General features: G+C 37.8%; 1 protein-coding gene across 21 annotated transcripts in view; it reads left to right on the forward strand.

The window, feature by feature from the left end:
* MARK3 (microtubule affinity regulating kinase 3) overlaps positions 1-27,435 on the forward strand; it is a 60,208-nt gene that overhangs the window by 13,425 nt on the left and 19,348 nt on the right. For all 21 annotated transcript variants that reach the window (XM_079308883.1, XM_079308899.1, XM_079308894.1 and 18 more), the window contains 11 exons: positions 5,032-5,085; positions 11,885-11,933; positions 12,629-12,694; positions 15,176-15,246; positions 20,405-20,461; positions 21,370-21,606; positions 21,713-21,832; positions 22,546-22,645; positions 22,887-22,999; positions 23,733-23,886; positions 25,407-25,624. In XM_079308883.1, coding sequence (XP_079165009.1) covers positions 5,032-5,085; positions 11,885-11,933; positions 12,629-12,694; positions 15,176-15,246; positions 20,405-20,461; positions 21,370-21,606; positions 21,713-21,832; positions 22,546-22,645; positions 22,887-22,999; positions 23,733-23,886; positions 25,407-25,624 — 1,239 coding nt within the window. The remainder of the gene's footprint in view (positions 1-5,031; positions 5,086-11,884; positions 11,934-12,628; positions 12,695-15,175; positions 15,247-20,404; positions 20,462-21,369; positions 21,607-21,712; positions 21,833-22,545; positions 22,646-22,886; positions 23,000-23,732; positions 23,887-25,406; positions 25,625-27,435) is intronic.

The following is a 27,435-nucleotide window of genomic DNA, read 5'->3' on the forward strand; positions in this document are numbered from 1 at the left end:
GTTTTATTAAAAGCAACTCTGAAGTACTGAAAGAGGGAGAAGCACCTTGCTGACCTTTTCTTGCCAAACCTGTCTGATGAAGTAAATGTTTGCTGATACCAGCAAGGACTTTTACAGAAGCTGCAGTGCTTTAAGGGAATTTCTCTTTTCTGAGCTAATACAGAGTTCAGTAGCAGGAACAGAGGGAAGAAGAGAGGGGACATTGTTTTGCCAGAGCTGTTAAGATGGATTTTTTTTGGGAGCTGGCCATTCCCATTGTCTTCTGGTGTTAAAGTTAATTCTCATTTGTAGAGAAAGTTTTTTGGTTAATTCGTTTCCACTTAAGTTTCCTCATCATTTTACTGATACATAAGATGAGGTATGCAAGTACTTGGTTAGTATTTCTTTGCCATTATTATAGATATTGAACTTGGAGGTAGATATTGTCACACTTTGCAAAAAGTGAAGTACATTCTCCTTTACTTGCAGATAACTGTGTTGACCTATGGTTCATTATTTTTGTTTGAAATTTCAACAAGTGAAGAGGATAGCATAACATTTTTGGCTAAATTTGGAAAGGTTAAAATACTGAGTTTCTTCCATTCTCATGGAATTGATGTAGTTCAGTCAATTCAGAGCATAAATACTTCCTGGGTTGTGACCATTTGAATTAGTGTCATTGCTTAGAAGAGAATAAGTAAGCTAATTTTATAGGAATATCTTCAAGATATTTAAAACTTTGTTTTTTCTTAAGAGGGAGTTGAATAAAATTTCTCTTCTTGATAGATAAACTGTACAACCTTGATAATTTTAGATCTCTGTGACCTGAATTATTTCTAATATTCTGGATAGCAGTTTCCCCAATGTCATTACTTCACCCTTGCCCTTACAGAAGTATTTATCTGATCAATCTTAAGATTGTGCTATCCTTTCTCATGGCTGTTAAATTGATGTGTTTTGCTTGTAATCAGCAACAGCACCAACCTTGTATGTTGCATCTCAGTTTCATTGCTAGCTCATCTCCAAGGTTGTTTAAATTGGTTTTCTATTGTATTTGATGCTGCCTCTTAACTCCTGTAACAGACTTAATCATTATGGTTTGACATCCTGTACCAAGGCCACTGATACAGATATTAAACAAGATTGGTCCCAAAATCTTGTCCTTGAAAGACTCTTACTCATTTATTTCCAGCCTCATATCTCTTTAGTCATCTTTCCTAGAAAAAAAACCTCACAAGTCTGTGCACTTTTCAGCTTATCCAGTTGAAAAATTTCCGTGTAGCCTCACGAGGCTTTTCAATAGTCCAGGTAATCATATCTTGTGTGTTTCCATGGGGTACAGTAAATTGTAGGAAAATGTGTTGCATTTAAACTTTGTTTCCTTGGTTTTTCCCTGCCAGTTTTGAGTTCAGGAATTTTATGATGAATTGGGAAAAAAAAAATTGTCTTCTCATTGCTAAACCCTGTTCTGCTGGTTTTTTCTTGGTAGATGCTAAGAACCTGTGCTGCAAGAATGCTTTTTTTTTCTTTTTTCTTTAAAAACCTGCTTCTCATAAGAATTCCTGGGTCATATTCTCAGCCTGGCCTCAGCCAGATGGCACTCAGCTTTCTGAATTTGTGATTTCCTGCTTTACACACTTGCTCCTGCTGCTTGTCCTGTCTTTATTCCTGTTCTTTTTTCCATGTTGTGTACCAACACCTAAACTAAGTGCTTAGATTTGGGAGTGACACTTAAATGAGTTTTCATCTCTGCTGTGTTCTTGCTGTATTTGAACCCCACTTATCTTTTCCTTGCTATCTGTGTCTCTGTTCTGAATGTCCTTTTAAGTGACCATCAGTTTCACTTTATGGCCATTCTTTCTTTATACTTCTGTGCTGAGGAGCTTCCAAATCCTCAAGCAGATCAGCACTTTCCTCTCACTTCCTTGGAGGAGGATATGTTTGTTTAAGCATTCTTTCAGGGTAGTTGCTCATCTCCTTGCATCTGGAGTCCTTTCCTGGGAATTTTCCTGTTGCTTGAGATGAAGATTTTATGTTCCCAACTGGACTCAGTTCTAGGACTCTTTTTTCATTTCCATTTTAGTGTGTCTGCAGGTTGCATGATGAGAGCCCATCTTCAAATTACAGAAAGGAAGAGATGTTTATCCCTTCAGGGGATGATCAGAACATCAGCCTAACTTGAGAGGGTTGAATTGTCTTTTAGGGAGTGTATGGCTAGAGATCAGCTTCACTACATTAGAGCTGGTGCTTGGACACACCATCTGTCTTGATCCTTTGCCTAGGAGAGAGTGTTATTTGTAGGCTGTCTGCCCTTTTGAAACCACAAGTCTTCACTGTCAGTCTGCTTTTCTTAATTCTTTGGCTGTAATCCGTGTGTTTTCTGTTGTAGTTTTATCAAGAGGTGCTTCCTCTGGCAAGTTTTCCATACTTGCCAAAATGAATCTAAAAGATAAAACTAATTTCAGCTATTGCTGATGTGGTCGAAATTATTATGGACCCTTCTGTTCATTAAAGATGTGTTCAGTTAATAGCCAGGAACTGAAGTTTCCCAGTGAAGCTGAATTCTTTCAGAATCCAAGTCTGACTCCAAGGAATCTATTGTCATCTTCTTTCTGTTCTTCTCTTGGAGAAAGTGAAATTTAAGAGGGAGAAAACATTCTGAATAGTAGCAGTTTGGCCAATTTGCTCAGTGTCCCAACTTCTTTAACTCCCTTATTGAAATCATGTAGGAGGAATGTTTTAAGTTGTGTTATTGTGAATGGTGAAAGCAAACTCAGTTTTAATTCTATTAACAATTTCACACAGAATATCATGACAGGGGTGTAATAGTGTAGGTGATCTTGCATTTTTCTAGCACTGTCCCTAGCTCACAGTACATGAAACCATTCAAAATGCACTTTATGTAAAGACAGCAAAGTTTCTGCTTTGAAAGGCAATTTAATATTTTATAAACTGTACTTAGAAAATTCTCCATTTAACTTTCTCAGACTAGTCAGAGCTATTCTTGAGGGCAGGCTGCCTTTGCCTGTGATTTGGAAACCTTCTCAGGGCACCTGAAGTTGTTCCCTGTTCTGATGATGGGTTCAAGCTCTCACAGTCCATGTTAACACATTGTACTCTCAGTGTGCATGTGGATAGCAATTCTCTAAATTCAAACTGCCTTTAAGGCTGTAATTAGTGCACTGAACAGGCCCAAGAGTCTCTATTTTGGAAAACTGAGGTCTGTACCTCTGTACCTCCCCTGTATCTCCAGGGCTGAATTTGTTTGGCAGTGTCAGAGACCTTTCTGGTCACCTGGCACCAAGTGCACACTGAGGTGGGCTGGTTCTGCAGTAACATGGTACCTTAAGACTTGGTGGGTTGAAAAAGGGTTACATCTTTTAAAGATTGACCAGAATGGTACAGCCAAGAACACAAATGCAACCTTTTCTGAGTGGAATGCACTTACCAAGCTATGGGTAGTGTTGGGGCACCAGGTCACTTTCAAATAACATTATCTGCTGTTTACAAAGGCAGTGGTCACTGCATCCAGTATGGAATTAAAAGAGATTGCAGGAAGCTAATAACTTTGAACTATTGTCACAAAGTTAACAACAGGCATAAAGGTAGAGATAAAAATCTTTCTTGGTTTCGTACACAGCTGCTAATATAAAAATACCTATTGCTTAATGTTTTTCTCTCTTGTTTGTATTTTTGAAGTGATTTCTCAAGGTTTTGCAATGGAATTTTGCCTCGGGAAATAGTGATCCTTGATTTCAGTTGCTTGCCTTAGAAGAAAACACTCCCCAAAGTAAAAGCATTCTTAGATGGCTTCTCAATCATGTCTCATCGTATCTTGCATTTAGAAGAGCTCAAAATAAATCTGGAATATCAGTTTCAGAAAAACACCATATCCATTATGTAATTCTGTGATGCACCCAAGCATTGAACACTGTTCCCCTCTTACCCTCTCCATCGTGACAATCCATCCCTGGTGTTTTTGCACTTGAATGTAGGGATATAAATTGGCTTTGATGTAAGATACTCTGTATTCCATATGTCACCAACCCCAAGTTAATGAGGTGACAAAGATAGCACAAAGTGATGCAGGGAAATGGGAGCTGTGGCATGGGAAGGAGCAGCATCTACTGTTTGAGCTGAAAATTGGAGTTGAAAGCCTTTGCACCAGTGAGGTATTATAATCAGCTGAGTTGCAGCATCTTGCCTCTTTGAGAGGCACCATCTCCTTCTGTAGAGCTTCTTCTGGTACGTTTAGTCTCTAATTTAGAAAGGAAAAATACCAATTGGTGTGTAATTCTAGAGAGATTCTCATTCTTGTTCTACCTCATCCAGTATCCAAATCACATTGCACTGAAGTTTCTGTTGCTTATTCGTTGCTTCAAATCTTCAGGTTCTGACTGTTAGCATGGTATGGGATTTCTCTTTTGCTTATTATGTGAAATTTTTATTTTGTTCTTTAATATTTCTGTGCAGCATTTACTGGAAAAGGGAGAACAAGTAAAGGAGTGTATTTACCCAAAATGTTGTATTATGGCCAACGTGTTTTTGTTGATTCCCAAGTGATATTTTTTTAAGTACCCATCAGGGAGCAAATTGACACAAATATTTAGTGGATTTCCAAAGATGAACTTACTTCTTGCCAAATTTGTGTGGAAATGCTTTCAATATGCTCTGAAATATCTGCTTTTAGAAACTGCCAATGCCCAGTCACTACTGTGTAATCTGTTGTGTAATTATACTGTGTAAATATTATCTGTAGGCACACTGCTCTCTGTTGGGGCACTGTCTGCTGTTGGAGATTCCACTGCCATGAGTGTGATGATCTTAATGACAAGTCAAAGATTCAGCAAGCTTCTCATCTTAATATCCTTAAAATACCAGGGTTTTTCCACTCTTGCTTCTAGTTTACGTACAAGTACATAATTTGCAGAAGGAACTTAAACATTTTTTGTGCAATTTTCATGTTTTCCATTTCTGTTACTGGATTTGAACATGTTGTAATAACACAGTATTGTTCTTATGGAAAATACTGATCATGAACTCTTCCTTTAGGTTGCCATAAAAATAATTGACAAAACACAGCTGAACCCAACTAGTCTACAAAAGGTATGTTTTTACATTTAATCTTTAATCTGTATTATAAGTTGTTTGCTTCCCCACCTCCTTCCATTAACCCTGAATGCCTGTGCTGGAGAATCTGAGCACTGCATACCTTTGCACACATCTGACTACTGTATTTAATAGCTGGTTTTGTAACAGATATTGCTGCAGTTGTTCAAGCTGAACTCGTACAGAGCTGTAAACTGAGAAAACAGTGGTATTTGCCACTTCCTTTGTCTCCCAAGCAGAGCTGACTCTGTAGAGAGGACATCTGTGGTTTGGTGTCATGGCCCCATGTCTCCTTTGTGCCTGTCACTTTGTTAAAGTTAGAAATGCAAAACTTCTCTTCTGTCCTCTTAAACTGGCCTTGAAAATACTGCCTGTGGACTGAAGGCTGGGTAGTTTCTGTGCCTTTCATGTGGTTTGCAGCAGGAGAGGTGATGCAGTTGTATGAAACAAATTGGGCCATGGCTATTCTGGTTTCTCCCCTCTAGCTCTGAATGTTTAATGTGCTGTTACAGTTGTATCCCCTTATCTTTTTAGTACAGAGTGATAAACCCTGCTCTTGCATTAAGCAACCCAATCTGTTTGGGAGTCCATGCAGGAAATGCATTTAAATGTTACTTTTACTTGGGACTTCTCTAACTCTGGCCTTTTAAGTGCTGCAGTCAAAGGCTTTTTGTTTACTTTTGAGTACTTGGATAAAAACTCCCTTGAAATATTTCTGTTTGAACAAGAGAATACACAGAATTTACCTGCGGACAAAATGAAAAGAGAGTAACCAGAGTAAACTGGAGAGTATACACATTTATATTTTATGCAAATACTATAAAAATCATGTGACTAGATTTTTTTATCAAGATTAATGATGCAAAAGTAAATGGGAAAAACACACAAGTTCTTTCATTTTATGGTTTCATCCAGAGGCAAAGAATAACCTGTAGAAGAAAGGCTCCATCATCCAAGTAGTTAGGGACTTCGTGTGGCTGTGGATGGGGTAAAAGGAGATAACCTGGTTCCATTTTTCTCAGAATTTTTCTCAGTTTAGTCCCTGAGGTTATTGCAGGGTGAAAATAAAGTGCAACTTGGGTAATATGATGGATTAGATAAAGTTGTTTTCTGTGGCAGATTGCAGTTTGGAATACCTAAATAAAAATGGTTGAAGGCTTCAAGCACTTGGAAGCAAAACAAAAGCTGTGTGATAAAAAGGGGAAACATCAGGGTGTAGGAAGAATGGTCAGAGAGGAATAAAGAGGTTATGTTTTCAGTTAAAAATGTAAAATTGTAGTCCTTCAAATGGTGTTACTTGAGATTGGGTTCTAATGTCAGTTTAGCTCCTATCAGGGTACAATACAAACCTTTTACAGGTCACAGGTGTTCAGTTGGTAAAGCCACAAGCTGAAACTGTGCATGATGGGCCTTTGATTACTGGATTTCAGCCAGCTCAGTGTCCATCGTGGCTCCATCTATGTTGTAATTGAATTCATTTTTAAATTTTATTTACAGTTTATAAAATTAGATTATGTAGTGTGATTTCTAGTATGATCTTGGGAACCACTGAATTTCTTAACTGAGAGTCTGGAAGAATAGTACCAAATAGCAGGGTAGATATCAGATCAAATTTGTGGAGTGAAATTGCTAATGTGCTTTCCTCTCTAAGCTCATTTGTTATACAAGCACAGAAAAAAATTAGCAAGATGTATCAGTTTTCAGTTCAAAAACTGAAGATAGTTTTATTAAAATGAAGTGTCGGCTTGCTGCAGGAAGCAGAGTGAATGCACAACATAACTGCTTGCCAGCTCTGCCTGACCAAAGCTTTTTATTTTGTGAGCCTTTGCCCCTTCCCCCAGCACTGCAGCCTCGCTGCCTTTGGAGCCAACTGCACACGACCTGTGGATCTTAGGGGGGAAGCTAAGATGGAAGTTCTTGTGATCTTACACTTCTGGAGAGAGAGATAAAATATTTGAGGTATGGTGGGGAGGGAAGGGCTGTGCCCAGAAGAGGGTGTGGTGTACAGTGTCTCAGCTGCGGTGTAGCTGCATGCCCCAGTCATCCTTAGGTGGGGAAACAAATGGTGATTAAAGGCTGCCAGTTCTGATTTCTTTGTGTTCCATCTTCCACATCGATACTTCAGCTGCCAGGAAGAAGTTAACCTTGTTAAGGACTTGCTTTGCTTTCCGGAGCAGTAATTCTTGGTATGCCCTCCCTGCAGCCCTGACAGCTCTGGAAGGGTCGGGTTTCTTGTCTGCTGCTGAGGAAGTTCTGTGGCAGCCACATGCAGCTACATTTTACTTTTGTTTTAGAACCTAATTACAGCTCTGCTGCTCTTGCTTAGTGAAGAGGAAGTTGTAACCAGAACTTCCCTGCTTTGAAAGAAAAGGGAATTCTTAGAGGTTTTTTCCCATGCTGGTGGTGTTAGTCATAATCACTGTTCTCCACAAATGGACTTCTGTAAGCTGTTCCAGTGGATATTGGTCTCACTGCAAACAAGATGCTGCAGAGTTCACTTCCTCCTAGACAAAAAAGAATTTTTTTTCTTTTGAATTAGCAATGCCATTATATGCAAGGGTTTTTTAAGCAAGCCTGTGTAATAGCACTAAATCACTTCTCATTTTCCTGTTTTAGAACTTGGCTCCTCAGCCAAATAGTTTTGTTCATTATGTGCAGATGTTTTGCCACTTATTTGGGCAATACTTATTGTTAAAGTATTTAAGTGTTCTTAAACATCAATTTTAACATGGTTTGTGTCCTTTCCGACCATGTGTTGATCAGTGTTCTAAGAACTGCAAGGAAAAGGTGAGAATTTAAAATGCTCAGGCTTTTCTGTTTGTAATGAGTATCCCTTTCTGTTTTTAAGTTGTGCTAAGTTTGAGGCAAACTTGTATTGTATAAAGGCTTTTTGCTTGAGGCTCTTTATTAGATCTAGGGCATATTTCAGTGAGCAGTTACCAGGAGAAGCCTAATACACAGGTCAGGCTTGAGCTGGCCTGGGACAACATCCTGTGAAAAGCCTCCTCCTTTAAGGGAGAAGGTGACCAGCAGAGGTTGGTGCTCTGCAGCTGGCACTGACTCACTTTCTAGCAAACTTTTTCAGCAAACTTTTTTTATTTTTAAAATAATTTGTTAGCCTTGTGCTAGCTGCTGCAGGAGCACTTCTAGTCTGTCTTTTGCTGTGTTCAAAGAGAGTTAGCCTGAAAGAACCAGCTTCCATTACTGGTTCATTTGGGCTTTTTTTATTCACTTTTTTGGCTCACAGCATTAATTAAATGGCATTCTTTTCCTGTATCTGACATGGCTTACACTCAAAGGACCAGACCACAACAAAGCTGAAAGCCATTTGTTTGGCAGACTAAGGATGTTTGTCTTTGCCTGGAAACATTTGTAGAGCTCCTGTTGACGGAAAATGAGCTGTTCAACAAGCTGGGAGTAGTTTTTAATCTCAGTATTAGAAATTAAACTAATGAGAACTGTTTTCAATTGTTTGTCTGCCTTTATAGTTTCATTATGACAAACAAATTCCTAAAACTAAGAAAATATTTTTTGGTCTTGAGAAACTTTGTGTTGCGTTTTCTGATATTACACCTTGTTCTGTGTTCCTGTGGGCAGGGAACCTCTGAGGTGTGAGGTTTTATCATTATCTGGCTGTTTGCAATGAATTTTACTGTGTGATAATAGTTACTATGTCATTTTCTAGAAGCTGTTGCACATAATACTTTGAGGGAATGAAATGTCTAAAACCTTTATCCAGCATACTTTGGGAAAGTTGTATGATGTTTTACATTTTATTTCTCTGTCAGAAATAGACTATAATACATATTTCAATGTCAGGCATTTGCAGATATCCCCATCTGTGCCAAAATGTGACATATAACAGATAAACTGACTAAGGGTGCATAATCTGAAGTGCATTTATCTAACTAAAATTACAATTTGGTGGTGGTTGTATCCTATTCTCAAGTATTTTTATTTTTAATTTCCTCTGAGACAGAAATAGTCAGTTTTTTAAATGAGCTTGTTCCTAGTCACCCTCTTGAACAAATGGCTCATAATGTAGAATCTGCTTTTTGACATGCTTCAGGGGTTAGTAAAGCAGAGTGGTCATTGTGGATCAGTGCTTTGGTGAGAGTCTGACCCAGTGGGCTTTATCTGGGTACTGGGGTGGAAGATATCAGATGTCAATTACGAGTGAATTAAGCAAAATCTCTTCGAAATTGTAAAAACTGATAAATGGCTTTGAGTTATATAAGCTATGATTAAAAGTATTAATGGAGCATTCAGAATATATTATACACCAGTTTAGCTGAAATGAATGAAAATCAAGGAAAAAAAGCTATAAATTCAACTGCTTTTAAATGCCTGATGATCAATAGAGGGATGATGTAGTCTACCCTGTCTAATTGCATATGAAAAAGCTCCAGAAATAACATAGTTTAAAAAAGAAAAGAAGGCAGTTTTACCTCTTTAGAGCTTAAAGAAAACGTGTCTGCAGGGGTTTTGAAACTATTTTGTATGGCCAATAATTTACTTGATCAATCAATCCTGATTTCATTTAAGCTGTTTGTCATCTAGCAAAGTGTCAGGCACAGACCTGGATAACAAGATAATTAAAAGCATTTGGAAAACTGTTTGTTTTTTCTCTGTGTTCAGGTAGTGTGCCAATCTCAGCTGTGGCTGTAGCAGGGAAGTCTCCTGGGCAGTGCAGTGAGGATTGCTCCCCAGATGTTAGCATTTGCAGAAATTCTGTGATTCTGAAATACCAGAAAGCAGAGAATGGTTAGAACAACTGGTCTCCAACTTGGGAATTTTTCCCATTGATTTATTTTAAATCCACCCCTTGCATTTTCTTTAATTAAAAATTGCAAAGACATAAGGATTTTGTTTTGTTGACTCTTTGATTGTTTTCTGTTTGTTTCTAATGTTTCACTTTTTTTTTTTTTTCAATTGCAAAGTTTCACCTTTTTTTTTTTTTTTGCTTTTATTGAGTAAATACACCTACAAATTCTTGAGTTGTTGCTAATATATATAGACCTACCTAATTTCTTCACTTTATCTGAAATCTGACCTGAGCCAAATCTTCCAGCAGCACTTTTTCCTCCTTACTATATTTAACAATGCTGTTATCCCTCTCCCATATTTACAAGACTCTTGGGTTTTTTCCTATGTCTGTATTCCCTTGGACCTGTGGACTTCTGTTCTGCCTCAGTCTCTTTATGTGAAGTTCAGTGTGATCTGTTAGGTTGCTGATAGTCCTGTAGAAATTTCTGTTAGGTTTCTAATAATAATTCTGTTAGGTTTCTCTTGATTACTCCCACTTTTTGAAGCATGCTGTTAGAAGATAATTGACACTCAAGAGCATCAGCCCTCTCAAATCTTGGGCTGGCACAGAGGAGCTGCAGAAGAACAGCTACACACTTGGCTGCCATGTAGTATAGTCCATAAAAAGAGAATTCTTTGGTTATCTGAATACAAGAGTATTTGTGCTTCAAGTGTTTTATAGTATTTTATCTTGGAATTGCTTTTAATTAATCTGCTATTTCCCTGCTTTGTTTAAAGCAATGTTTTATATTGCAGTAACACTACCTGTGGTATTTTTAGTATTACAGTTGTGAATTTGTGTATCTTACAATAGTCTTTTGCAGAAGAGTTTTGAGAGGTGAAAATAATTAGCAACTCTTGAGTCATGTCTTTGCTTTCATTTCTAGTTTGTTAAATGTCACTCCATATTTTCATTCAGTTGCAGAAGGATGGAGTTTGCTCTGTGTGACAGGCAAAGTTGAAATAATTACTCAGGCAACATGAAACATGACAATATCCTTACAATCAGTACACTATCTCTGGATTTAGGACAGAGGATATAATGTCATCCTGCAGCTTGAAATGGGCAGTTGCCCCTCACCACCATCCTCTGGGTGGGCTAGAGATGGAGTGCATTTATATGAGGGAGTTGTGTTTGTTTTGTGAGATTCTTCTGTTAAATAATTCCTGTACTGTTAACAGCAGTGCTTGCATAAAGGGCAGCAGCACGATGGGGTCAGGAAAACACCGTTTGTGTTCTGCCCTATTAATTTTGGCAGGCACATTCAGCGTGTTGCACTGGGCACTGAGCAGCTCCAGGCTGTGTCTGGGAGTGAGTCAGTGGAGCTGTGCTGGCAGACCCTGGACTAGATGCTGCTGTGCCTCAGTTGCCTTGCAGCAGTGCTTCTGAAAGGCTGAGGGCTGGTCTTCTCTTCCTTTATCTCCTTAGAGCTTGCTCCTTGCTGGTGTAGTTGGATAACACGATTTTTGCTCACTATAAACAGCTCATTTTTCATCTGTGATCTGCTGTTGTAGCAGGTTCCTGGGCTTTAGCAAAGTACTGAAGAATGCTGAATTCATACCAGTAACATATTGCAATGGTTTCTAAAGTTGTTCTGCTGGGGATTCACAAAAGTTTGGGGCTGTACTTTTTGTGAAGGGAGTGAAGGATGTGTGAGATGTACTGGTCAGCAGGAAGCTGGGTGGGTTCACAATGGTCTTCTGACCCCAAAAGTCTGCAAACCACAGGGCTAAAGTCACTTCTTTCCTGAGCTGTCTGGAGTCTTTCCTCGGTGTTTTCAGGTTTTTGAGGGTTGATTTGTTTGGGAGGGTTGTTAAGAAGCATTTAACTCTTCCCTTCAAGAAGTGCCTATTTCATGAACATCATTGAAATGCTAATAATGTTTGTCCTTTGTCTTTAAATGACTTTATCAAAGACATCAGTCTTTAAGGAGAATGGCTGTTTGTTAGTGATTTCATTAACTTATTTCACATTTTATGTTTATTTCAGCTCTTTAGAGAAGTAAGAATAATGAAGATCTTAAATCATCCAAATATAGGTATCTTGTTTCTTTCACATAATTTCCATCTCTAGAGAAGTTATTGATTTTTCACTGTTAAGATTGTTGTGGCATGAGTTTAAAAGATTGTTTTGCACTAGAGTCTGAATTTACTGTTAAATAGCAGTAATAAATTATATTTCAGAACTTTGTGTTTAAAAAAATAGTAAAATAAATATTTTGGTCCATTTGCTCAGAACTGATATTTGCATAGCTCAGTGATAAATTTGCTCTTTTTGAGTATAGTATTGATTTTTGACTGAATTCAGGCTCTCATTAAAATTAGCATATAAACCAAAACCAAGAAGTGGTCAAGAATTTTTTCAAGTTTGTACATTCAAATGATGTGGTACTCCTATGGGACTGGTATCTGATTTTCACCACATGTCAGTTCAGTGCACATATGTGGCTTTTGCTGATGCTCAAATCTGTGCATGTGCTGCTTAGTTTAATTTATGTTCCTATGAAGCAAAGTATTGTTCCTTCAGAATATGTTATTCTGTATGAGTTTACCAAATGTGTTGCAGTGTTTTCTACTTAGGAACCTTAAACAGAAAGCTTCTTTAGAGTAAATAGTCTGATATTACCTAGTGGCAGGCAAACACTTGGGGTGTTTTTATTTCACAGAATTCTAGGGGGGGTTAACAATGATTTTGCAGCTAGTTTGCTGATGACTAAATGTCTTTCTTTCCTAGTGAAGCTATTTGAAGTCATCGAAACTGAAAAAACTCTCTATTTAATAATGGAATATGCAAGTGGGGGTAAGTACCTCTTTGCTGCAGGGAGACATGTAAGCAAATTGCCAAGTGAGAGAAAGCATTTGTTTTCTTGAAAGTTTTACTTTCTTTTTCAGCAAATATTTATGTCAAGGTAGTGTAAAATATTAAGCAAAATCTTTAATATTCACTGGGACTTGTTTGGTCACCATAAATAATAAATGTTACTTGTAAAACCAGCTTCTAAACTTCCTACAACTTAGTGACATTTGCTTTTTTTTCACAACTCAACTGGGATTCTTTCCTTGGCCACTGATTGTTCCTGCCCATAACAAATAATAATGTTCTCAATTTATTGCATTCAGTTCCCTGCCTCTGGTGTCCTATTTTATATGGGATATTTGGTAAAATCATGTTCAGATGAAACATTTCTGTGTTTCTTTAATTGTTACTTTCAAAAGCATGAGCACTGCAACTTCTGTTTTTAGATGTTGATGACATCTTACATATCTTAATCACAGGCTTTCTACTGTCAAGGATTGTTAGGCTTAGCCTTATGCCATTCTAGGAGGAGCTTAAATGCTCTTTCTGATTGTGGAGAGGATGGAAAAATGCACATCCTGCAGTGTCAGATATTTTCACCAGAGCCAGAATTAAGGTATTCAGGCTTAAGTTACTCCTTGCTGGCTAGAACTTAATATCACTCAGCTTGTCAGTGTGACCCTTGAGCACCAGCACCTGGGAATCTCAAACAGGTGAAGCTTTTCTTTAGGTTTAAGTAGGAGATAGACTTTTTTTCAGAGAAAATCAGCATTGAATTCAAACTCTTACATTAGATTATGTGAAGTTTAATCAATTGCTGCAAATAAAGCAAGATTCTCTGCTTACCAGGGTTTTCTGCCAGCTTCTTCCTAAATGCTCAGCCAAGATTTGCTTAAACAGGAACAGAATGGGTATTGTGCCATTAAAATATTGACTAGTACAGGTGTTTGAGGAGACATCTCTGTGTTGTTTGATAGTACTAGACTTAAAAGTGAAGTCTTATTGCCATCTAGTGATTGGCTTCTAGGAGGTAGAAAGGCCAGTGGTTCTCTGCAGGAGTGAGGACCTTTCACAGGGTGATAAGGGAGAGGTAAGTACTGTACAGGTCTAAAAGGCCAGGAGCAGTACCTTTTGATGTGCCATGCTGTTCAAGAGAGGAATGGCTGATAATGACAGTGCCAGGCATCAGTTTCCCTGTTTGCTCTTTATCAAGATGGAGGTCATCACAATGCAGATGAACTCTGGCTGCAGGATGAGAGACATTATTGCTACAGCTGCAGTGCTTCGTATAAATTTGGGATCATTCTTTCCCTGATATCTTTTTCCCTGAATTATGAAGAAGTATTCAGGTTTGCTGCTTCAAGGTTTTTTAAGAAACAGCTGTGAAATACAGCTGAGAGAGTTAGCTGAGTTGAGTGTTAAAGAATACACTGCAGAGGGAAGAGTATTTTATTGGAAGTCCTGACATTCCCTCAGATGGCTCAGTTGTTACTTTTCCTGCAGTGTGATTACTTTTTTATTGCAGTCTAGTGGAGTTGCATCTTTTAAAAAAATAAACATGATATTACTCAGCTCTTCCCTTGTGAGGTGGCTGTCTACAAAAGCATGTTTCCTTGCTCACTAGGGAATGTTTAAATATTTGAACCACTTCTGAAGTTTTTATGGTTTTTGCATACTGGAGAGGACTTTTAAACTGTGTTGTTATTCTGTATTTGTAGTACATGATGGTTGGTTTCTAGTAAGGAAAATCTCCCATGCTTTCACAAACATGTCAGTGTTTCATGAGCCAGTGGCCTCCACCTAAAGCTCAAACATTGTAGTCTGTATTAATGTGCTCTAAAATGGCTGCATTGATTAAAGAGGGGAAGAGCTGAAACTCAGTAGATCTTCAGTAATCTTTAGTCATTCACAGCTATATAACAGTGGCCCTGTTCAGGGTATTTTACAGGTATGATGGTTGTGTGAGGATTATATTGGTGTGTCTTACTGTGCTCATTCTTGTGACCCTCCTTGTGGATACCTCTCACAGGCCTAGGTTAAAGCAAAGATTTCTGATTTTGTTTAGAACCATTTTATGCACATGCACAAATTAAAATTTGTGTTGGTATGATGGATTTACAAATATCATCAGCTCTTCTCATATATGAAGGAGGTTTTTTTCTGAAGCAAAAGAAACTTGTGAGAAAATCTGTGAAGGGGTAAATGTCATCTTTGTTTACAAAACAGAAGTATGCTGCTCAGTTTCTATCCTAAGTAATTGGAAGGAAATGGTTTCCTTTCTGTATGTCCAGTCACTCATTACTTTCTTGTAAAAGATATGATGGTGTAGTAAATTGCACAGCAGTTGTGCCTTGTTCTCTTGAGCTGTCCTGTAATCATAAACTTAAAGTACAGTTATTCTGGTGAAGCTGCTGTGGGCAACTGCTGGAGAGGAATCTCTACATTCTGAAATTGGCATTAATGTTTCTCCTTATTGAATTGTAGGGGAGGTGTTTGACTATCTGGTTGCACATGGAAGAATGAAGGAAAAGGAGGCTAGAGCTAAATTTAGACAGGTATGTATAACATTCCTGTATGTATAACATTCCTATATGTCAGCTTTCCCCTCACCCCTGTTTTTAATGCTTAAATGAGTAAAACAGCTGTTCTGTGCAGTGTTCAGCATGTTGTGAGCTTGTACTCTGAGTAAGAAAATGCTTAGGTCACAGCAGTACTTTAAAGGAGTCAGTAGTCTGTTCAGTGGTGCTGGTTTCTTTAGTGCTGAGTGCCAGGGTGTCCAGGAGTGCCAGAACACAAAGACTGCTTGGTTTGGAAGTGTATTCCATTCCAAAATGCATTTCCTCTGGGCTGATTTCATATGTCCTTAGCTCAGCAGGTCTGTAACATTTTGGAAGTTGTTCAAATGTAACAGGCTACAAACAGTCCAGTTTCAAAATGCAGACAGTGCATATAGTAGTGATCCATTCACATTCTTCTGCTTACATGAGAAAATACTCTTTAATAGCTGTTTTAAAAAGTCACAGAAAAGTAATTTCTAGACTTTTTAGTTTAGCTTTCTTTATGATGACTAAAGATACTGGAATTTCATTGATCTGCAAAAAGCATTTCCATTCTACAGTAAAGCAGTACTGAACATATCCAGATATTTTTGCATTGCTAATTTGAATTCAAATGCTCTTGTAGCATCAAGAGTCTCTGATCTGACCAGTCTTATACATTTGTTTCCTGCTCGTGTGCTGAAATTTGCCACTTGGTCACTTGGATAGCCTTGGTAATATCCAGAAAAATAATAAATGTCAAAATTATGCTCCAGCTTAATGATACTTGAAAATAATTAGTAGGGACAAGAGTGTTTTTTTGAATGGTATGTAGGGGCTTTAAACTGCTGGACCATGGCAGTGATGTGTCAGTTTCCCTGTTGGAAGGGGAGGCTCTGATGGTTGCACTTAAGCTTAGCCATACATAAAAGAAATTTTATGTAAGATATGAGACTCCCAGGAACTAAATTAATGATTTTGCTTCGTTTTCTCACATCTCATAAAGTCTTTTATTTACCCTTCCTAATCTTTTGAGGAAAAAACCCACATCAAACCCACCCCCACCAAACAAAACAACCCAAAAGCAGCTGTAGACTTCATCTCCCCAAAAGTAATTTGTGATTACTGGAGTTATACAGCTTGACAGTAAGGAAAAATGATACTCTTCAACAAAGTCTTTTTAAAGCTGGTGCCTTCACTTTCATATTCTGGTAGGTAGAGAGCTTTCCTTTGATTGAAGGTTTCTGGTTTATGCTTCTATGCTGTGTTGGGAGTAGAAGTGGTGGGATGTTGAAACAGTCATTCCCACTTCAGCCATCTCTTCTAAATCCCTGGCTGTTGCCTTTGTAATGTCACTTGAAGAGCTTCAGAGTAACTTGAGAGGATTGACTGTTCTCTCTCAGATGTGAATATTGGAAACTTCTACTGATAGACTTTCTGTTCTTAGTCCTCAATTTCTTTCATCAGGAGCTATGTGGAAAAAGATCTTGCAGTAATTACATTAAAATAGCATGTTTCTTCAATAAACACCATTTTTTTCTAACAATTTTACTCCCCTTTAAGTGAAAACTTGCAGAAACAGGTCAAACATGTTTTACAGGTACACTTAGTGCTTAATTTATGGGATAGTGTGGGTAGTACAGGATATATGTGGCTTCATTTTCAAAAAGAAGTGTGGAGGAAAAGAATTTAAAAGGGAGTTACCTGCTGAGCTGGGTATTTGACCCATCAAGAACTGGGTTTATGTACTCTGAGCCTGATGGTTTTTTGAGTTGGTTTGTTGTTTGTTTGGGCCTTTTTTTTGTTTGGTTTTTTTTTTGTTGTTTTTTTTTTAATTTCAGTAGAATACATGCTGTTTATAAAGATATATAGATGGCCTCACTTGTATGCACAGGAATACCCTTTTCAGTTTTCTCTTGCAAGTCTCCTGGTGCAGACAGCTGTGTTCTGTCCTCCCCCAACAGCTGATTTCCTGGCTGCTGAGCTCAACCAGTTTTAGAGGGCCTTGATCTCAAAGGAGGGAGGTTTTTGAAAGCTTTAAAAGCCTCAGTTCTTGGGGAAAAAAGAGAGAACTCTAGAAATAAGCAGAGGAGAGAAACTGTAGCACAAGCTGATTGGGCTGTGCTAGAGAGAAAAGCATTCATGCTGGATGAAAGTCAGGTAACTTTGATCAGAGCTTGGCATTTTATGAGATGCTAAAGCCCAGGCTGAGGGACAGTGTCAAAGGAAACAAGGAAACTAGATCTTGCTGGGTTCACAGGTCATAAAACTATTCATTTCACCTTACTGTAGTCCTGGAATAGCTTTGTATTGCTTTTGGTCATTGTTGGAGGAAGAATGCACTCTGCAGACTTTTTATCTGATGCAGTGCAGCTGTTCTCTGTTAGATAGAGGCTTATGACATAAGAGTCTTCTTTTTTTAAAAAATTTGTTAACTGTTTTAGCAGACAGTGGCTCTTTCTGAACTGAAGAAACAGTTGTGCCATGGTATTGAGATTAGTTCTTACAATAGGTTGTATTATATCTTGTTTTCAGATCATGTTTCTTCTTTCAGTAGATGTGATTTCTGGACCAAAAACTTGTGTTTTGTCTGAGGAGACACTTCCTCTCTAGCAGGCAAAGAGCAGAATTTGGTAGTTCTCCCTTCTTTGCTTGTTAAAGATAAAAAGGAACTATTTTTTAGTCCATCTTGTTAACCATATGTAGGGTTTTTTGCAGAAAAATAGAATGTAAAAGACAGTAATCATATTATTACAGTTGCACTTGACAAGGAGCACAGAAGGAACAAAGTCTAAGAATACAGCTATGCTATACAGTTCTTCATTTCAAACTCCTTTTGTGTTGCCATGTGTGAGAAATTCAAATAGAGAATGTTTTGCATTCTTAATGTCACCTTATTCTTCTGCCTGGAAGTCTGTAATAAGGAAGTTCTGGTTCAGTTTCATCCTTTTTCCACAGAAAAATCTGATGCAGAGCAGCAAGTCTCCTTAAATTTGTGTGTATTAATTCCCTCTCTTTTCTGCAAGCAATCAGATCTGGCTTTCTTCAGTCTTCTCACTGTTTCCCTGCTGAAGCAGTTTGGAAATCTTAATGCTGGTAGATATTAGGACAGATCTTAGAAAATTATAAAATCCACAAAGTACATCTTATTGGTGTGTTCCAGTAAAGCAATAGAATGCTCTTAGTAGTGTGGAAGGGCCCTTGAGAGGTCCCTTTAATTTAATCCTTTTAGAGAATAGTTTCTCTGCCTAGAGAAAATTTCTTTAAACCCTATATTTATACAGATTTTAAAAATCACTCTTTAGAAAAGTCTTTCAATGCTCCAATTGTTACTTCTAGCAAAAAGCTCAGATGCCTTTTCCCTTCTTCTCTTCACCTGCCAAGCGTCAGAAAATTCCTCACACAGGGTTAGGAAGTGAGGGAGCTGTCAGTGGAAACAGTGATGGAAGGTGGAAGGCAAGGCTTTCAGTCTGGTGCAGCCATGCTTTGTGCTATTTTCCATTCAGTTATGATTGCTGTTCTTCAATTATTAATGTCCTACATACTGCATTATTTCACTTCATGTGGCTTGGACTCACTTCTGCAGTCTCTGTGCCTTCCTGTTGTAATGCAGAGGAGTTCAAAAGCATCTCCAAAGGAAACTACTGATTGATCATCTGCTCAGCCTTCCACTCTCAGGCAGTGACAGTAAAGGAGTTCAGGAGTGAGTGGTAATAGTGCTGTGTCTCTGCAATCCTGAATAAAGCCTGAGGTGTTTGTCAGACTGTCAGCATTGGAAGCCCCTGCAGAGTGAGCTTGTGACTGGCACTGAGGTGATGGCAGCAGAGAGAAAAGGAAGGGAAACCAAAAGGATGGGACAAGTGGTGGCATGGGAGCACTTTGGCAGTTTCAGTAACTGTAAAAAGCTGAATTTGGAGTCTGAAAGAGGGAACCAGTGCATAAAGGAAAAAGCAAAACTAGAATGAAGGTGTAGGGAATGGAAATAGTACTTCAACTTTCCACTGTCTACTTGCTTTCTGAGGTCACATTTTGCATGTAAGTGATTCAAGTGAATACAGGGCACAAAGATCACTTTGGTGCTTCAGTTTCAAATACAGAGCTTAGTGGTGCATCAGTTATTTGAACTACCAAGAACCTAGCAATACCTTTCATGTGCTCTGAATGCTGAGGCCAAGATCCCTTGCTCCTTACAGTACAGGAGGATCCTTACTCTCAACTGGTGATCTGATCATGAGTTATTTTCCTGTAACAGTAATGCTACCTCATTTCTTCTTGAATGAAGACTGAAAATATATTTATTTAAATGCAGTTACTATTTTTATGTGCATTTCCACTTATTTTAAGAAGTCATAGCTTCTGCCTCAATTCTGACCATGCATGCATGACAAAATGCATTGTTCATGTATAAATAATACCTTATCCAGCTTTTCCATACGTGTGAAGTTCTGCAGCAATGCTTATGACCTTAAGAAGCAATGTACTATAACACTGCACTGTTTAAATAGCTTATATGCTATTTTATATTAATTTTATATTTTATATTGTTTTATTTGCTATATAAAGTAGGAAAAGCTTTATGATATTTGGAAATTATGATGGAAGAAATTATTCCATTATGCCTGAGAGACCTAAGAGGGTTTTTCCATTGAGCTTGCTATGGTATACAAAATACACTAAACCATGTACACTTAGACAGCAGATCTCTGTCAGATGCATAGTTGCTTGTCATTGCATAAATTTTTGACAAACAGGCTGTTTCCCAGTAGTTTCTCAAATAACCAAAGCCCATTTCTTACCCTTTTTCTCTCTGGCATGGCATGAAAAATCACCTTTGGAGAGAGCCTGGAAAACCTCAGTCTAGGAGAAAGCTGTATACAGTATTGGAATGGAAATACTTCAGTAACCTTTTTGAAAGTCATTGCTTCTACTGGTCTGTAATTAGCCCCACAGGAAAAACAAAATCCTCGTTCAAATATAGGAGAAAGCAAATAGATCAAATAACATCAAAGTTACTCAGCAGCTTTCTCCCAAATATACTGGTCACTGTAGGAATTGGTTATGCAGGTCTGACTGGATAACTTCATGTCAACTTCAGTAATAAATGTTGAAATATTTGATTAAAGCTCCTGCTTCTTTTGAGATGTTACTTACATAATTTGGCTTGTTTTTTATCTAGATAGTATCTGCAGTGCAGTATTGCCATCAAAAGCATATTGTTCATAGAGATCTCAAGGTGAGTAGGAAAATGTGTGTGCAATGTATGTGTGTCAATCTCTGTACCTGTGGGTGTGACCTTTATAGTTTGTAAAATACACTTTATACTGAACTTTCTGATTTATTGATTTATTTACATATGTTATAGCAAGTTTTGAGAAATATTTGCAGCTTTGAACTATTTTAAATAAAAGGAAGAGGATTTATAAGGCTTTTAAATGCAAACATTTTATGGCTGCTGAAAGATAACCTCTCCCCCAGTGATCACAATCAGATCTAATGCAGGTCAGTGTTAGCTGAGAAATCTTTTTTTTTTTTTTTTCCTAAAAGTGTAGTTTGATAGAGATATAACAAGAGTTAATGTTGAACAGAATGTATTACCAGTAGTGATAATGAAACTGAAATATGGCTTCTTTGCAGCTTGGTATGAAAAAGCATTATCTCTTCTTTAAACACTGCTTTTTGTATTAATAGTATTGCTACATAATTTGTTCAACTTGTCATAGCTTTGTAACTTAAAGCAAAACCAATGCCACCACTAAATAAAAAGAACACTTGAAAACACTTTAAAGGTTATGTTTATTACCAAGCTACTGCAAGAATGCCACATGCTATCAAGTATGGATAGTGAGACTATATCTTATTTTCATCTGAATAGATCAAAATATAAGGTACATTTCTGTGGAGAAAAACAGATGCTAACAAGTTTTCAGGTGGTGAAACAGCTCCTGTAGTCTGAAACTGTTGTACAGAGATTTTTAAAACAGGATATGCTAATGATTGACTAAAGCACACCTAAAGACCTTGCAAGGAAGGGAATGGTAATGGGTATTTCAGCTTTTTGCCTTTTAAGAATGAATAAAAGCAACCAATGGCATTCTAAATCAAGTACTTTATTCATCTTACAAATCATTCTTTCTCTTCCAGGCTGAAAATCTATTGCTAGATGCAGATATGAACATTAAAATAGCTGACTTTGGTTTTAGCAATGAGTTTACAGTTGGAAATAAACTGGATACCTTTTGTGGCAGCCCACCATATGCTGCTCCAGAGCTCTTTCAAGGGAAGAAATATGATGGACCTGAAGTAGATGTTTGGAGTTTAGGTGTTATTCTTTACACTCTCGTGAGTGGATCTCTTCCCTTCGATGGACAGAACTTAAAGGTAGCTTTTTGTAGACTATATTGACCATGTTTATCTACTATTTTATCCAATATTTTAAATGACTTGCTGCTTACAATTTACTGTCTGTTCTTGATCTGTTACCAAGGAACTTAGAGAAAGAGTGCTGAGGGGAAAATACAGGATTCCTTTCTACATGTCCACAGACTGTGAAAACCTCCTCAAACGTTTCCTGGTGCTAAACCCAACAAAAAGAGGCACTCTAGAGGTAATTGCACAAATGATCTGCATCAGAAAACTCAACTTATTTTGCAAACTGGATTATTGAGTTAATTTCTTTTATTAATTTCTTTTTTCCATACTGTTCCTATGCATGTTTGGAGTGGGCTTTGGAGGTGGGATTTTTAATGAAAGAACATGACTCTTCAAAGATATTTTTTACTGAGGTTGTAACACACCTGGTGCTTTCAAAATCCAGTTACTTTCAAAATCAATGTCACAACACTTTCTATGTCATATAACTTTTCTAGGTGTGTAGCTTGTGGATTCCTGCTTTAATGGATGATCCACTACATTGTTTTCCACATTTTCAGTTGTGAACTGGAGCTACTGGCTGCTGTAGTTGTCTTTTGCCTGCCCTTTGTACTATCATGGAGGAGCAAAACAGGGTTTCCATGGACTTCTGTTAGTGGAGCTTGGAATTCCAAGACATGTCAAAGTTGTCACACTGCTCCTGGTCTGCATTCAGACTTTTGGCTCTCAGCTGTGAGCTGGAATACAGTTGACTAGGGGGAAGTGTGGCTTGGTGTGCATAGTTGGTTCTCTGCACTGGAGCAAATCCATAGGTGCTGGAAATGTTCTGGGAAATAAAAGCTAGGAAAGACCTTAGTGTTTGTTGCATAAGGAAGTTTTACTTCCCATAGCTTGTTTTCTTTGCTGGTAAATGTACTGTACTAACAAAACTTTTTTTTTTTTTCATAGCAAATTATGAAGGACAGGTGGATCAATGCAGGGCATGAGGAGGATGAACTTAAACCTTTTGTTGAACCAGAGCTAGACATCTCGGACCAGAAAAGAATAGGTGAGTGCTTTCCAGAGTATGATACTGTTTGCATGATGATTTTTTCTCTACCACCACTCTGTATTTGTTTGATATTTTCAAAAAGTAACTAATCCTTTAAAAGTGATACTTGATCAGGTTTATGTTCTCAAAATTAATAATTCTGTTCTAATTCTTTAAATGTTCCATCCTTTCTCTTGAACACTCAGCCAGCCTGAACATCAGAGTTTCAGTTACTTACAGAATATCTGCTTGGTTTTAGATATTATGGTAGGAATGGGATATTCTCAAGAAGAAATTCAAGAATCCCTTAGTAAAATGAAGTATGATGAAATCACAGCTACATACTTACTGCTAGGAAGGAAGTCATCAGAGGTAAGTACCATTCTTAAATCTACAAAGAAGCAAATCAGAAAGTGTCCTTAGCATAGTTAGAAACAAAAATTAATTTACTGTAGGCATTGCATTCCTGCACAATAATCCATTACACTTAAATTCATATTGTTCTACTCATCAGCAGTCCAAATTAAGCAGATTTATTTTCACCTGATTTTGAGTCATAAACTCTTGCCTTTAGGCTCTCCAGAGCTGCCCTGTTTGCTCAGCAGTTACTCCTCAGAAGGATTTTGTATGCAATTATTGTCCTGGCTAGTCCAGGAGCTCAGGTGTGAATGTGCCATGTGTAACTATTATATGAAAACCAAGGAGCAGGACTGAACAACCTGAAAAAGTTACTGCATTGTAGATTACCTTTCCATATGATGCTGAGAGGGCTCAGCATCAGAAAGCTGCTCTTGGTTCCTCTGCTGGAGGAGTTGGTGTGGTGGTCTCTACAAAGTGTATCCTCTCTTCCTGTAGAGAGTTCTGAAAGGACAAATAGATTTTCTTTACTGATTGCCCTTTGAGGAGCTTGCATTGAATTTTACCTAAGACAGTTGTACAACAGCTTTAAAGAAGGTTGAACCTCTGAGCAGCTGCCCATGCCATCACTAATTTCCCATGTAGCAGAGCCATCTTCCTCCTCCCTGTTCCTGCTCCCAGAATGCGGTGGATGTTTTAATTTGTTTTGTCTGAACTCCTTGTTTTAATACTCTTGTTTGTATTGTAGTTGGATGCAAGTGATTCAAGCTCCAGCAGCAATCTTTCACTTGCCAAAGTTAGGCCAAGTAGTGATCTTAATAATAGCACTGGACAATCTCCTCATCACAAAGTTCAGAGAAGCATATCTTCCAGCCAGAAACAGCGGCGGTACAGTGATCACGGTGAGCATTTCTCATTTTCAGTGTTGCAGAGTACAGTTCTTCCAGTTTCTGGATTTGTCTCCATCCCCCAAGTGTAAGGAGCATAGTTCACAGCATGCTGGTTAAATATTGTAGTGAATAACTGATTTTTTAAATTGGTTTTGTTAAAAAGCCTTCAAAAGAGCTTTTAGAGGAATACTGAATACACCAATTTAATTCTCTTGTTCTGCCTTGTGTTGTCCCTTACATTCCTGACTGTGCTGGCAAAGTCTTGTCACAGTAATTGAAGAGAATGTTGCAACCCCTTTTTCATGAAAAGCACAGCACTCCTCCCCCATGCTCTTGTATGTCTGTTTAGCTTTTGTTTTCTTTTGACACTAGTAGGTCAACTTCTGTCTAAAACTTGAAGAAATGTCAGTTTGCCAATAATTCTGGTTTCCTGTTTCCTGAGGGTAGTGTCACTTGGTTGTCCTGCAGGAATTCAATTTATAAAGAACAATGACTCTGACAAACTTACAACTCTTCTGCTTAATGAGAGTGCAATATAGTAAATTAGGATTTTCTGAATGTCTTAAACATCCTCTTGCTCAGACATTTAACTCATGAAAGGAGTCCCAGTTTAGGCCTACATTCCCCCTGCATTCAGAGGTTGTTTTCCTTGGGGAGTCTTCTATGTTGCCATCTACTTGGGGTTTTGATACTTGTAAAACATGTTTTAGCTACATATTATATATTTATATATTATATATATATTTATTTATACATATATATTTATATGTATTCTTTATGTCTATATATATATATATATATATATATATATATATATACACATATGCTTTTTGATTAAATCTTATTAAAACGCTTAACTGAGAAGTTGATGTAACTTCTGTTCAGAGGTGTGAGAAGTCAGAAAACACAATCCTGACACAGCCCACAGACTTTACTCAGTGCCCAGGAGGCTATTAAGGCAAGAGGGAGCTTGGCACTGTTGAAGGGGCTTCTTCATTCCAGGTGTCAGGAGCAGTTGTCTGTTCCTGGCACATGTGGGGGGCTGATCCAGTGGGAGTGATGAGCCACTGCCACTTGTGGCTGTTGCAGGAGCACAGAGCACCAGCCACCAGTGCTGCTGGTGCCCAGGGTTGTGTCACCAGCTGCCTGTCTAGGGAAATGGGCTTGAACAGCATATGGCAGCACTGTGCTAATGAGGGATGCTCTGGTTTCAACGAGTCAGATACTTGTTAAGTGTCTTTAAGATGACTCTAAAGGGTTTTTCTAGCAAGCCAAATGAGAAACCTTAATGAAATTCTTGAAACTTTCATGGAAATCAAGTAGTACCTTCACCTTGCAAGGTTTTTCACAATATTCTACTATTTCCTGAAACACATCTATTTCAGTAATTTAATTATCTGTTTGCAACTGTGATTCCCAGTGTTAACAATGTTGGTTCTTGTGTGTGAATGCATTTACATTGTGATAAAAAATGATTACTGAACTTCTGAGATGAAAAATCCTTTTCCTGTTTCTTTTGTTTGTTTTTTAAGCTGGACCATCCATCCCCTCAGTAGTGGCATATCCCAAAAGAAGCCAGACTAGTACTACAGACAGTGACCTCAAAGAGGAAGGAATTCAGTCAAGAAAATCCAGCAGTAGTGCTGTTGCAGGAAGAGGAATTGCACCAGCTAGCCCAATGCTTGGAAATGCCAGCAATCCCAACAAGGCTGATATTCCCGAACGTAAGAAAGGTTCAGCTGTCCCTAGTGTAAGTAGAAAGGTTTATTTATCAAAACATTAATTTTTTTGAGGTGTCAAAAAGTGTTAAACTTGTGATCTGTCAGTGGTGCTGATTTTATTTTTCATTTATCAAGAGTAAAGTAGGTATTTTTTCCCTTATGTCAATGCAATGTCAGCTATTCAAGTTACCTCTTAATAGTCTTGAATTAGTCAGTATTCATAATTAGCATTAGTAGCTCTTGGTAAACAGACATAATTTGGGTATTAAAACAAACTAAAACAAAAGGTAGTTATGTTACTCTTCATATCATCAACCACTCCTCTGTGGCCTCTGTAGAGAAGAATGAAATCTCTATTTTTGTTACCCTGTTTTATAGTCTCACGTGTAAAAGGAGCCACCTAATCTTTGTCCTCAAACATGCTATTTTAAGTCATAGTTATGTTGTTAATATTATCAAAGAAATGTAGTTCTAAAAACTCTTCAAAGATGTATTTCAGCCTGTATTCAAAAGCAGTGTGCCTGGCTTTTGTCCCTGTGGGCTTCCCCCACCTGCTTCTAAACCACAACAAGAAGAAAAACATACAAAGGAGCAAAAGTAGTGAATGTACATGGTTTAGCAACAGGCAGTGTGCCAAAAGAAAGAAAATCCTTTGTTCATTTTGGCTTTAACTTTTGTTCTCTGCAGTTCCTCCCTCAAAGGCAAAGTTGGAAATCTGTTTTCGCATAATGCTTCAGTCTTGTGACATCTAATTTCTAAAACTTTAGGATTTTGTATTGAAAAACGTCCTTCTTTTCAGAAGAAAAAAATTCTCAGGCCTTTGTTCAACTTCTTCAACTTGCAACAGAACTTTTTTTCTTTTTTTTAAACTTATCCCAAAAAGCTGTCTCATTTCTTTGGTCATAATATTCAGCACTATTACTTACAACAAATGAGAAGATAATTTCCTGAGCTGCTGGATAGTCTGAAGCAAATGAAGTGAAATTAAACTTGTTTTAATTTACTGACCCTGTATTGTCAGTTGGATCAGTGGCTAGTAGTGACTTGGCTCAAGGAGATCAGCCCAAGAGTTTCCTTGGAAAAACAAATCTACTGTAGCAGCTGTTATTCATAACTGTGAACAAGAACTTAGGATTCTGGGGACCCTTTTTTGATTTTTGTGGTCTTCCACAGTTTCCCTTTGTTCTTGATCAGTCCAGAAACCATTCAGATTTGGTTTTTTTATTAAAATACAGTTCTTAGCTACTGAATCTCAAAATGACAGGATAATAAATCAGTTTTGTCCTACATTGGACTTCACTTGGTATTGCATGGTGCCTTATTCAAAAGATTTGTGTCACAGTTACACCACACTTTATATTCAGTATCCTTTCATTTGCTATTCTGTGCCACTCCCAAATATTGGGGATTTATTCCAGTAGGCTTATTTCAAATTTCTTACTACTGTACCTGAAATAAAATTTCATCCCATAACCATATAATGCTTCCCTGAGTCAGTGTGCAACAGCTGATCTTTTACAGTAGTGAACAGCAAATCAGACTTATGTTGTCACTCAGTAATTAGTGTTTAAAATTGCCTCTGTTTATAGGTCTTCACATGAGACAGTTCAAACTTTTTTTTTTATTTCTTTCATTTTTCTCCCCCCTTCAAAAGACTGCAAAGATGACACTTTGCCTTTCTGGTTGTTGGTAATGAAGGGAAGCATTGACTTTTGCTCATTTCCTGCAGCTGAGTAGGGAATTCTGTTTCTTACAGTATTGGCATGCATCCAGAAGGCAAAAAATTATTGAAGTTACCATATTGTCCTGAGGTTGAAAAAAGTTTGAGGTGAAGAGAGTT

This window comes from Erithacus rubecula, assembly GCF_903797595.1.
Source record: "Erithacus rubecula genome assembly, chromosome: 6".
Classification (NCBI taxonomy): domain Eukaryota; kingdom Metazoa; phylum Chordata; class Aves; order Passeriformes; family Muscicapidae; genus Erithacus; species Erithacus rubecula.